The sequence below is a fragment of the Lipotes vexillifer genome, unplaced genomic scaffold (assembly GCF_000442215.2).
Source record: "Lipotes vexillifer unplaced genomic scaffold, Lipotes_vexillifer_v1.1 scaffold382, whole genome shotgun sequence".
In the NCBI taxonomy this organism is placed as follows: Eukaryota; Metazoa; Chordata; class Mammalia; order Artiodactyla; family Lipotidae; genus Lipotes; species Lipotes vexillifer.
Genome location: NW_006780611.1, coordinates 3,699,353 through 3,712,064, shown reverse-complemented (window position 1 = coordinate 3,712,064; position 12,712 = coordinate 3,699,353). Strand labels below are relative to the sequence as shown.

At 55.6% G+C, this 12,712-nt stretch overlaps 1 protein-coding gene across 2 annotated transcripts in view; it reads left to right on the top strand.

Annotated features, from left to right (window-relative positions):
• Positions 1-12,712, top strand: part of TTC38 (tetratricopeptide repeat domain 38) — a 24,007-nt gene continuing 11,295 nt past the window's right edge. The window contains exons 1-7 of one of the 2 annotated variants that reach the window (XM_007453903.1): positions 1-62; positions 1,073-1,150; positions 3,295-3,376; positions 4,707-4,878; positions 5,717-5,890; positions 7,783-7,858; positions 11,285-11,404. In XM_007453903.1, the coding sequence (XP_007453965.1) occupies positions 30-62; positions 1,073-1,150; positions 3,295-3,376; positions 4,707-4,878; positions 5,717-5,890; positions 7,783-7,858; positions 11,285-11,404 (735 nt within the window). In that variant the 5' untranslated portion in view covers positions 1-29. The remainder of the gene's footprint in view (positions 63-1,072; positions 1,151-3,294; positions 3,377-4,706; positions 4,879-5,716; positions 5,891-7,782; positions 7,859-11,284; positions 11,405-12,712) is intronic. The other variant, XM_007453904.1, reaches the window with a different exon arrangement.

The following is a 12,712-nucleotide window of genomic DNA, read 5'->3' as shown; positions in this document are numbered from 1 at the left end:
GCCCGCGCCCCCGACACTGACCCAGCACCATGGCCGCGACCGCGCCCCTGCGCGACTGCCAGGTATTCGGAGGCCGCCTCGGCCCCACGACCCCGGGGGTGGCGGGATCAGCCCTGCCAGCGGTCCGGCGGGGACACGGCCCCCGAGAGACGGGCACGCCTTCTGGGCGCACGGAAGGGACCAGAGGACCCTACTGTGACCCCCGCCTCCGGAAAATCTGCGGCGCGGGGCCCCGACCCGCGGAGACCCCAGGTCCTCCTAAAAAGCTTAACCCCTTAACCCCGGCGCAACACAGCGGGGACGCTGGGCATTAGTGAGGGTCTTCCACGGGACCCGCGGGGGTAGGGAGCCTGGGCCCATTTTGCACTTGAGGAAGGGGCGTTCAGAGGAGCGAGGGGACCTGCGCACAGCCACTCCGAGGAGCCGCCCGCCGGGCTGGCCGGAGTAAAGGTCATTTCTCCATACCGGGGAGTCACCGGTCTGTGCGCCCCTGGCAAGACACCGAGACAGCGATTACACTGAACAGTTCAGTTAGTTGGAGATGTTTCCTGAAGGTCTGAACTATCTGGTAAAGTGGCGAGATGAGAGGAATTGTTTTGGTGGTTGGCACCTTGCCAGCCAGGTGGCAGGTCCACCCTCCTGGTTTTGCCCTCGGCACCAGCCCTTCTTCTGCCCTGGCAGACCTCCCTGATCAGGGACTGATCAGGGACTCCCCCTTACTGAGCGTCTGCTCCCTGGTAGACACTTTACAGTCACCCCATGTATCCTCCAGTGCCCCATTTCACAGAGGGGCCAGACAGGGGTCAGAGGGAGGACCTTGCCTGAGGGCACTCAGCTACTTAGAGGCCCCTGGGATTTGCATCAGGATCTGTCCCACCCAGGGCTCAGCTCTCTCTACACTGCACCATCTATGAAATCTGGAAGTCTGTGCCTGCCCCACAAGGATGGGTCTTGTGGGAAGCCCATACCTGCAGGATGATAGGCATTAGCATCTTCGGTGCTTGGGGGTTGGGGTTCGTGTGTGTGTGTTTGGAGGGCTACATGGAATAAGACCCCTTCTTGCTGTGTGTAGGCTTGGAAGGATGCCGGGCTCCCTCTCTCAACCCCAAGCAACGAGGCCTGCAGGCTGTTTGATGCCACCCTGACCCAGGTACGCCCGTGGAGAGAAGTGGTGGCCCCTTCTGTAACGGTCCAGGGGGAGGTTTCTTAAATTGGTGAATGGTTTTTATTTTCATTAAAAACATTTTTTTGGGTGCATCTTACAGCTGCATTTATTCGTGCCACAAGTAAATGGTACTTCCACGCGTGCACAGTGATGCTGTAGCTCCCGGCTAACACAGCTTGCTTAAGTTTACAGCCAAACTGCCTGTCAGCTGATGTGCTCTCCAAGTAAAGCTGGTCAGCGATGACGTGAGCAGGCACGGGACTCGAAGCTTTCAAAACTTTACATCTTTATCCTGATTTTATAAGCAATGCAGCCCGTTAACCCCATTCCTGCCCAAACCTCCTGGTAAACTTAAGTATATTAGGGCTTCCCGGGGACCTGAACGTCCTTCATAATGCTTTGAAGCATCCTTGCACAGGACCAATGGCTCAGGCTGCTCCAAAGCCCCACAGTCAATGGCTCAGAAAGTGATGGATGCTTTTTAAACTGCATGCGGACTTGAGAAACCGACTGCAACAGAATCCATATACCTGTACCCCCAGGGCGTGGGAACAGTTCTGCCTGCCCAGGGCATGGCTGAGAGGTCCCCCAAGTGGCAGGCGTTGGCCTGTGAGGGTGCTGAGGGTTTGGTATGGGGCTCCTCCATTTAAGGCATGGGGCCCCTCTCCTGGGGCTAATCTGTGAATATACTGCTCCCACCTATGGCTGTTCTAAGACATTCCACCGTATTACCAGTGATTTCTAACACCAGTGAAGGAGCCTATAGTCTTAGAACTAGGGGAGTCTCAGAGGTAAGGTCCATATACTTTGCTTGACAGGTGGGGAAACTGAGGTCCAGAAAGCTGAGCTGACTTTTGCAGTGAGTTAGAGCGGCAGGATGCACCTAGGTCTAGACACACTGATGGAAAACTAGAGCTGGGCTTTTTCAAGGGCGGTGAAATCGCTACCTACTGATTCTGTCCATGCAGCATAAAAAGGGCCATACAAGAAACTACTGGTGAAATGCCGTCAGCTTGCCAAGGGCCTCCACTGTGTGCATTTGAGCTCTTTGTCTGTTTGTCCCCTTCCCGCAACTTTTGGCCTCTGCAGAGCACAGTTTGTTGCGGGGAAAGTTCCCCAGTGCAGCGGCGGCCACCCCACCTCTCCCGCCACCCCTGCTGTGCGTCTGCGTCTTTGTGCCAACTCCCTTGTGTGTTGTTAAAATACATGTGCTAATTCTGTGTAGATGTAAGTTGGACAACTGATAGGGCACATTCTAAAATCTAATGCATTATTATGGTTTTAGGATTTTTAAAAATTAAGACCTGGGTCAGGTATTTTTCATTTAAAATGTGTTTGCTGCGACTTCCCTGGTGGTCCAGTGATTAAGAATCTGTCTTGCAATGCAGGAGACGCTGGTTCAATCCCTGGATGGGGAACTAAGATCCCACATGCCACGGGGCAACAAAGCCCGCCTGCCACAACGAAATATCCCGCGTGCCACAACTAAGACCCGACACAGACAAAAAATAAATAAATAATAAAAAAAAAAATTAGGGGCTTCCCTGGTGGCGCAGTGGTTGAGAATCCCACACGCAGCAATGAAGACCCAACGCAGCCAAAAATAAATAAAATAAATAAATTTATTTTTAAAAAATTAGGTATTAAAAAAAAGACTGGAAACAAATACACCAAATTGTCAAAAATGATAATGAGATGAGATTAAGGATATTTTTGATCTTTTGGCTTTCATGCCTCTTCCTTTCTATAATGAATGTTTACTGTGATTCTTTTTTAAAGGAATGAATAGGAAATAGCAGGGTTCCTATTTTGGTACCCAATGTCAAGGCCCCTCTTGGGGCCAGCAAGGCCGACACTGTGGGCAGGTCACCTGTCAGGAAGAACCTTCCTTTAGATGTGTCTTTTTTGGAAATGGTGGCCTCACCAGCCCTAGAAAATGTGCCTTGAGTTCCGTGTATTCAGTCTCTTCATATGAAATCAACCCAGTTATGTTTTCTTTGAGCTAAGGTCCAGAAAATACTAGTGTTCTAGAAAGAAAGAAAAAAAAAATCAAGGTTTAGAAACAAGCCTTCATTTACATGAACTAAAAACTCCCTGGGGACAGCTTTGTTTAACCTTTTAAATTTCAGTACGTGAAATGGACCAATGACCAGAGTCTTGGTGGCATTGAGGGCTGCCTGTCAAAGCTCAAAGCAGCAGATCCGACCTTCGGTGAGTGATGCTTTCCCTGGGTTGAGGAGCCCCGTTTCACAAGTCCAGCCCCTCACTGTTTCCCTGACTGCAGGACTCAGCTGGGTTGGGGAGGGCAGGGCTGGTGGCAGTGACCAGGTTGGGAGGGAGGGAAGGTGATAGCCACCACTGTGCTTAGAATAACAGCTGCTCCCATAAAGATGCCAGGTTCTGTAGAAGGTGTCTTTCAAACGTTCTCCTTAAGACACTGATCCCATTTCTCATATGAGGAAACTGAGATTCAGAGAGAGTAGAGAGTAAGAAATATACCCAAAGCCACCCAGCTGGTAGTTGGGGCGCTGGGATCAGACAAGGCTGTCTCAGTCCAAAGCCTGGACCCCTCGGAACACAAGAACTGGCCATTGCAGCCTCTCTGGGCACTAGTGAGGCCAACCCCACAGCAGCTGTGACGGGGGAGGGCCGACCTGGTGACAGAGGCTGCCATCACAGTCAAGCCATGTGCGTGGCAGGCACGCGGCGGGGTCAGCCCAGTGCATTCTGGAGCCCCAGGAGGGTGGCCCAGTGTGGGTGAGGTTCTGGGCTGGGCAGAAGGGCTGAGGACGGGAGGGCAGCAGGGACCCCCACTGTGGCCAGGTCCCAGTGAGGGCAAGGGGCGCAGAATAGGGGATGAAGGGGCTGTCACAGGAGCCAGTGTCCAGGTGTGGGCTCAGGTTCTCCGAGCAGACCCTGGCCCCAGGTCAGAAGCAGGGGCCACATGGGTGGTCCTGGCACTGTGGTTGGGCCCTAGATCCCAAGCCTGGGCCAAAGACTGAGTTCCAAACGCCAGCAGATACCCTTCCTCTGTCAAGGTGGGGGCTGGGAAGCCCAGGTAAGACCTGGGGGCCAGCACACCTGCCAGCAAGGCTGCTACAAGGGCCACAAGGCACACCCCCGTCTTCCTCGGCCCCCGAGCTCTCAGCGAATGAGAACAGCCGAGACAGGATCATGGTTTCTGTCCTCTGGGGACCAGCCCCCCGACAGCATCTACCGGGTGGCCCTTGGGAGGCCCTGTGCTGGTGGTAGTGACAGTAGCAGCTGAGAGGGAAGCAGGTGGGGCTCCAGAGGAGCCCGTAGGCAGCCCCTAACCAGTTCACCTGGTGAGGGGGGCGCAGGGGCTCCACACGTTGGCACTCCCCAGAATGCCCTCCACGTGCCTGGTGAGGAGCTGAGTTCCGGGCTGTCGGTGGGGACACACCCTACCGGCCACCTGGCTTGCCCCTCCTGGTACGTTGGGTGTTTATTTCACATGCGGGGCTGGGCTGGGCTGGGTGGGACCGTCTGAATCACCAGCTATTTTTCCACCTTTTGCCAGCCCTGGGCCACGCCATCGCTAATGGCCTCATTCTGATTGGCACCGGAAGCTCCGTGAGGCTGGACAAGGAGCTGGACCTGGCTGTGAAGACGATGGTGGAGATTTCCAAAACTCAGCCCCTGACGCGGCGGGAACGGCTGCACGTGTCTGCAGTAGAGACCTTTGCCAAGGGGTGAGGGGCCTCCCCGGGGCTGGCGCTCCGAGGCCACACTGGGTGATGCCACGGGCTGCCCCCGCGCCGGGCGGAGGGGGCCTCGGGGGGATTCTCACCCTGACTCCCGTGCCCGCCTGATTGAGAATCGCATCCTGCCTACTGCTCTGTCCTCAGCCGACTGCTGAATGAGGAAGTGGTTGGTTAGGACTCCCAGGTTGGCATGCAAAGCAACTTATCGTGTTTCGTTAAATAAATTGGTTATTACTTTCATTACAAAAATAGTAGAACCACAGTACAGAAATAGATAAGAGATAGGAGAAAGAAGAAAACCCTCGCCCTTATGCTCCTGGCACTCACACACCTGTGAGCATCTGTCGTTCCCGCGGCTGTCCGTCCCCGTGTGTGGGAGTCCTGACCCTGGTGCCAGCCCGCAGGACAGCCCCTGTGTCTGCTTGGGCAGGAGAGATGCCCGCAGAGCTGGGTGACCTGAGCTGATGCTACAGGCGTTCTGGAGCAGTGACAGAGAGAGTTCTGTCCTGGTGTTCCTGGCAAGTGGGTGCGGATGTCAGCAGAGGGGTGGAATTCCACCTCTCAGGCTTCCTGCAGCTGGTTCACAGTCTCAGGTGAAATTGTCTTTGGTAACTTCTTAAACTAGTTTTTTTTTTTTTTTTTCTTGAATTAGAGAGTAAAACTTCCCACTGAAGCTTTTCTATTTTCTGAGCCACAACCTAACGTAGAAACACGTATCTTTTAACCAGTTCAGTGCAGGCTGTGACACGGCAGGAAATTAAGCCTTTTCCACTCCTCGTGTGTGAACTGTGTTCAGTGTTGCTGAGAAACTTCTCTTGGCTTCCAGGAACCTTCCAAAAGCCTGTGAGCTGTGGGAACAGATTCTCCAGGACTACCCGACAGACATGTTGGCCCTGAAATTTTCCCACGATACCTATTTTTACCTGGGCTACCAGGAACAGATGAGAGATTCTGTGGCTCGAATTTATCCCTTCTGGACACCCGAGATCCCCCTTAGCAGGTAGGTGCCAGCTGGAGATCACAACGTTTCTGTTTCTTAGTCTCTCTCCTCTGCCCTAAAAACATGGCAACTCTCCTGGCCCTGCCCTAAAACTAGTGAGACTACTGTTGTTATTTCCTAGTTCTTTATAGTGAAAAGGTGGGACTTCCCTGATGATCCAGTGGTTGGAACTTCACACTTCCATTGCAGGGGGTGCGGGTTCGACCCCTGGTCGGGGAACTAAGATCCTGCAAGCCGCGAAGCTCGGCCAAAAAAAAAAAAAAAAAAAAAGAAAAAGCGGGTTCGACCCGGGGTGGGGGAACTAAGACCCTCCAAGCCGCGAAGCTCGGCAAAAAAAAAAAAAAAAAATAGTGAAAAGGCTTCACATCTTCATTTGATCTTTATCCCGTCCTGGGAATGAGGTGGTACCATTATGTGTCAGTCAGCACAAGATAATTTTTGCCACAGTAACAAACATCCTCTAGATCTTTTTCTCCGAAGCTTATTACAACAAAGGTTAGTTTCTCACTGTCCATCATAGGAGAGCTGAGGCTCCACACCCCTGCCACTGTCGCCCTCCAGGATCCCAGCTGATGAAGTAACTGGTCTCGGGATACGCCAGCTGCTAAAGAGCTCTCCTGGGGGACTCACAATGGCATTAGTGCTCAGAGTGAAGGGTGTGCCCTGCAGCTCCCGAGTCACTGGTCAAATCCAGTCACCCACTCACAGGGGGCCAGGAAGTGCAACTCTCCTTTGGGCTGGGAGAAGAGGGAGGCCTGGAATAACCATGAACAGCCCTAGGGACCACCGCACGTGATCACCTCCGTTGCATTTTAGTCATAGGATCGTTGTGAAGGTCAAGTGGACTAACAGGTTGAAGAGCTGTGTTAGGGTTCTCCAGAGAACAGAACCAATAGGGAGTGTATATCTGTATCTACAGCTATACTACTTACATATATATATGGAGCGGGGTGGGGTGGGGTGCGGGGGGGGGGAAGGTATTTGTTTTCAGGAATTGGCTCCTGTGACTGGGGACTGGCAAATCTGAAATCACCCCAGTCTCTGCCTTCGTCTCCATGTGACTGTCTGTCCTTTGTGTGTGTGTCCATGTGTGTCTGTGTCCAAACCTTCCTCCTTCTCCTGTCTCTTATGAGGACATCGGTCACTGGATGTAGGGCCCACTCTAATCCAGGATGACCTCATCTTAACTTGAGCATGATGATGATCTGCAGAGACTCTAATTCCAAGTTAGGGCATATGTTCAAACGTACCATTTTGGGGGAGACACACTTTGACCGACACGGGTCATGTTGAGGGTTGAACGGTTCTAGTGCACTTTTTTTTTTTTTAAAGGGCTTCAAATGCTTGGCTTTTTTTTTAATCTATCTATTTATTTTATTTTATTTTTGGCCATGTTGGGTCTTCGTTTCTGTGCGAGGGCTTTCTCTAGTTGTGGCAAGCAGGGGCCACTCTTCATCGCGGTGCGCCTTCCCAGACCGGGGTACGAACCCGTGTCCCCTGCATCGGCAGGTGGACTCTCAACCACTGCGCCACGAGGGAAGCCCAAATGCTTGGCTTTTTATTTATTTATTTATTTATTTATTTATTTATGGCTGTGATGGGTCCCCGTCTCCGCGCGAGGGCCCTCTCCAGCCGTGGCAAGCAGGGGCCACTTCTCATCGCGGTGCGCGGGCCTCTCACTGCCATGGCCTCTCCCGTTGCGGAGCACAGGCTCCGGACGCGCAGGCTCAGCAGCCACGGCTCACGGGCCCAGCTGCTCCACGGCACGTGGGATCCTCCCAGACCAGGGCCCGAACCCACGTCCCCTGCATCGGCAGGCAGACCGTCAACCACTGCGCCACCAGGGAAGCCCAAGTGCACTTTTTAAAAAAATAATTTTCTTCTGTTTTCAGCTACGTGAAAGGCATCTATTCTTTCGGACTGATGGAAACTAACTTCTACGATCGGGCGGAAAAGCTCGCCAAAGAGGTAAGTGGGCCCTTCCTGAGATGCCTGAGCCCTGGTGGAGTGGGGTCAGGTGGGGGAGAGCACGCCAGGCACGCTGCACCCCACCCACTCAGGACCTCGTTTCCTACCAGGAGGGCTCATGTTAACAGAGAGGGCAGCTCCCTCCCCTTTTCCCCACCCTGGGTTTGCAAAGCCGCCTTGCTCAGGAAACTCCCCACCCAGGCCATGAAGGTGAATGAGGCCCAGGGAAGTTCCGTCCACCCCTCTTGCTTAGGGTCACACGGAGTGGCAGCTCTGCATGCCCCCCGCTCCATGTCTCCAGGGCCCACAGTTTGCGCTGCTGGACCCAGACTTTGTAGGTGGGGAAGCGAGTATCAGCGTCACTTCTCCCACCTGGGACCTCACGTGTCTAAGTGTCACTGACTTCAGCAAGCCTCCAGGAGCTGACAGATGAGTGATGAGTGAGGCTTGTCGCCGAAAATTCAATGAACGATCAAGTTAAGAAAAAAAAAAAAAAAAGGAATTTTATTCGAGCCGAACTGAGGATTGTAACCCGGGAAGCAGATTCTCAGAAAGTTCTGAGAACTGTTCAGCCTGTTAGAACTCAAAGGTACAGTCATACAGTCATCTACCTTTTGGAGACAAAGGATCGTACATCAAAATGACATCCTGATATTTTAGGTAGAGGTCACCAAGGATACATAGTCCGGATAAGCAGGGAGGAAGCAAGCAGCGAGTCACCATGACCCCCTACAGAGCTGGGGAAGAACGCATTCTTTTAAGAACTTACATTGCTAGCATCAGAAAAAAGGGAAGAATTGATGTTTACAGTCCAGCAGGTACTCCCATCTCTGAGGAGCACTGATGGATGTGTAACACACGTGCGTACTGCACATTAGGGAGGGAGGGAGGAGGCCCAAACAAGCCCAGAGAGAAAACTTTATGTTTAATTTTTCTTGTCCTGCCTTAAGATATAAATTTTATTTCATCAGACTGCTTCCAGTGGGCCCTGACCTGGCGTTGGGGTCCTGCTGGCCAGCCCTTCTCTTGAGTACCACCCCCATCCGGAGGGGGCAGAGGCCAAGGGTGCAGAACAGGGTGGGATGCTAAGCACTTCCTGCCGGCCCGGGCCCCTCCTTCCGTGCTGGTGGAGATGGGCTGGCTGGCCCCATGGACGTCCCTCGCTCGCAGGCCCGGGAGCCTCAGCATCTCTGGCTCTCAGAGTCCCTCTCCAGCTCCTCCCGTCGCGGGAGTGGAAGCTGAGTCCCAGGGAGGGGCCGCCACGCACAAGGGGGTAACAGCCGCTCCTGTGCCTGGCTCAGGGCCGGCACTCAATGTATGCGCCGCTCCCATCGGCTCGATCCTCTGCAGCGGGGCACTGAACTCCTCATTGCCCAGAGGAGGGCGACCAGGCCCGGAGAGGCCAAGGCCGTGGCCACACAGCTCACAAAAGGCAGAGCCACGGTCGCCCAGGCCACCTGAGCACAGTCCTTCTTGCTGCCTGGACAGACCTGCTCCCCAGCACCCGGCCAGGGCTCTCCCCCCCAGTCTTTGCCCGAGTTGGCTCCCAGCACCCCTCCCTGGGAGACAGCCGGCACCCTCCGGGGGCCCACAGGGCCTGTGGGGTCTCTGGCAACCACTCTACTTATAGAATAGAGCCCAGATTTGACAGTAGGATGATGGGGTCTGTGCTTTAGCCCTGAGTCAGGCCGTCGAGGGGCACAGGGAGCTTCACGGCAATCTGAGTGACCAGGCGCCGCCATCCAGGGGGTCAGCTGTAGGAAGGTTCCCCTGGAGACCTTGGCAGCTGGGCCCTCCCTTTGGGTGCCATCTATGTGGGCACCTGAGAGCTGGCAGGATGGTTCAAGAAGTCAGAGAGTGACCGAAAGGCGCAGGTTCACACCCGCCAGGAGCAGGCAGCGGTGGCATGGGGTGCCCCCCTCTGTTCCCTTCATGCCCCTTCTCCTTCAGGCGCCCACACTCTGACCCCAGCACCAGCCCACCACAGACAGTTACTGGGCGAGGCCAGGCCTCTAGGAGAGCGAGGGTGGGCTGCACAGGCTCCACTGGAGTCTGGAGAGGCCTCAGGGTGGCGGCGCGTGGGCCTTGTCTGCAGGCTGGACGCCCAGGGCAGGGAGGGCGAAGGGCAGCTGTCACGGAAGGAGAGCGGCAGCGAGTTCAGGGTCACGGAGCACTTGACAGACTGAGACTTAGGGCGGAGGTGGGCGGCCGGGTGCTGGGAGCAAAGTCTGGGGGCAGGCAGGGCCCGATCGCTCTGGCCTTGTAGACTCTGTCCCAGGGAACCTTGGGAGGGAGCCGGTCAGGAGCCCCTCAGCGAGGCGGGCGCTTAATCCCAGCAGAGGGATGAGAGCGGCCCTGCTGCCCTGAGCCTCTGCCTTCCACAGCACACTTAGCAGGTCCCTTCAGCCTGCTCAGCTGCACCCCTGGGGTCTCCTGAAGGGTCCTGGTCCTGCAGCGTTCTGCCCCACGCTGCCCGCCATTCGCTACACACGTGGCCTTTCTCTGTGTCCCCACGTGGACTGGTTGGGCCCATGCAAGTCAGGGCTGCAGCAGGGAGGTGGGGCTTGCTGGGGACCACCTGCCAGCATAGACCCCGCAGCAGGTGCCAGGCCAGGGGTGAAGCCGCTGGGCCTTCCCAATTCTGCTTCTGTGAAAGGCATGGGCGCCTGAGGTGGCAGGGCTGGGGGGACCCCGTGATCAGGTGTGGAGGACCTGGGCTCATGTGGATGGTCCACAGGCCCATGGTGAGCCTCGGCTTACTGCTCTGTGCCAGGATCAGTAGGCGCTCAGTAGCCGTGAGCTAAACTACCTGCCGTGAGATGGGAGTCGGACCTCGTGTCCCGCCTGCCATGTTGTCACCGTCAAGTCCAACAGTCATCGGAGCGGCTCTTGTTGTTCCTAGCAGTGATACCAGAACGAGCCCGGAAAGCCTTGCATGTGTGTGGTCCTTGCATGTGTGCTAGTCGGGAGGGGCAGCCGAGAGCCCCTGGAACACACACACTCGGGGCCCACTGGCCTCCACGGCAGTTGTTAGAGGAAGGCGGCCATACTTCTCACCACAGGGGAAACTGGGCAGCGACTCAGCTGTGTGCAGGAGGCTGGGGGCCAGGGGGGTGGATGAGCCCCTGCTTTGGAGAGACCCCAGTGCCACCCAGCTGTGTGGGCCCGGGCAAGTCACTTAGCCTCTCTGAACCTTAGCTTCCTCATCTGTGAAATGGGCAGTGATACCCTCTCTGGCAGCATCTGGTGTTTGGTCAACGGGCTGGTCCTTGGGGTCGTTATTTTGAGGCAGATCCCAGACCCCTTGCTTGCTTAGGCCCCTCGTGCCCCGGCACGGCTTGGGGACGCCTTGTCACTGGGCAGCCTGACTCACCTATGTTATCTCGACTTGTCCCCCCACCTGACCCCCACACCCCCGCCACGTAGGCTTTGTCTGTTAACCCGACGGACGCGTGGTCGGTGCACACCATCGCCCATATTCATGAGATGAAAGCAGAGGTCCAGGATGGATTGGAGTTCATGCAGCGCTCAGAAACCCACTGGAAGGTACGATTCGTGTCCGCCCACCTGCCTGGAAAATTCTGTTTGCTCCCCCAAGTTAAGCCAGGGATTAATGGATGGAGGTACAAGGCGCGGCTTAGTTCTGGGGAAAACTCATCTTCCACTTGGAGGCGTTTCTGTCAAGCCACCGAATCCCCTGGGAACCCCACGGCTTCCCAACATCTGCTGATGTTTTGAAGGTGTTTCTAGAATTGGTTGTGGCCTGAGGTTGTAGAAGGAATGGATGAGAAAGGGGAAACGAGAGCCCAGTGGGGGTGAAAACTGTGAGCTCACCGGCCAGCAGACTGGACACAGACCCCAGAACCACAGAGCGTCCTCAGGGAGCACGTGGTGCAGCCAGGGCTTGATGGGAGGGATGACGGCCCAGCCACTGTCAGTGGGGCTGGTGTGTGGGGCTCAGGGCCCTGGTGAGGCAGCAGCATGGATGCCATCCAGGCCCCTCAAGCCCTTCCAGACCCTTTCCTGGGGCCTTAACACCCAGGGGCCTCCCTGCTCCCACCCCCGGCGCCCGCCTGCGCCCAGCTGCTGTGGCCCTCCCTCTGCATGCGCCTGTTGTCCTTGAGTTTGTCTCTGGCATACAGCCTGGCTACCTGTCCAGGTGCGGTCTGCTGCTCTGCCCTTCTCTGTGCTATGGTGGGCTTCCCAGGGCATCGCCAGCCAAGACAGTGAGTCTCTGCCAGGGCCTGGCACCGGGCAGCAGGTGCTCAGTGATTGAGCAAACCACGGAGAGACCAGGAACCAGGCAGGGAACAGGGGACTGGCATGGTCACCTCAGTTCCTCCCAGCAGCTCCCTGGCCTAGGACAGGCCAGCGAGAAGTAATTTACAAGAAGGCAGATTCCTGGCTTCTCCGAGAGGGGTATTAAGTAGAGCAGGCGAACTGGTGTAAGAGAACCTTTGAGAACTATAATCTCGTTAGATTCACACTCAGATCTCTTTTTTTTTCTTCGGCTATGTTGGGTCTTTGTTGCTGTGCGTGGGCTTTCCTTAGTTGCAGCAAGCAGGGGCCACTCTTCGTTGCAGTGCCCGGGCTTCTCATTGCGGTGGCTTCTCTTGTTGCAGAGCACAGGCTCCAGGCGCGTGGGCTTCAGTAGTTGTGGCTCACAGGCTCAGTAGTTGAGGCTCGCGGGCTCCAGAGCGCAGGCTCAGTAGTTGTGGCGCACGGGCTTAGTTGCTCCGCGGCATGTGGGATCTTCCTGGACCAGGGGTGGAACCCGCGTCCCCTGCATCGGCAGGCAGATTCTCAACCACTGCGCCACCAGGGAAGCCCCCAGATCTTTTTTTTTTTTTTTTT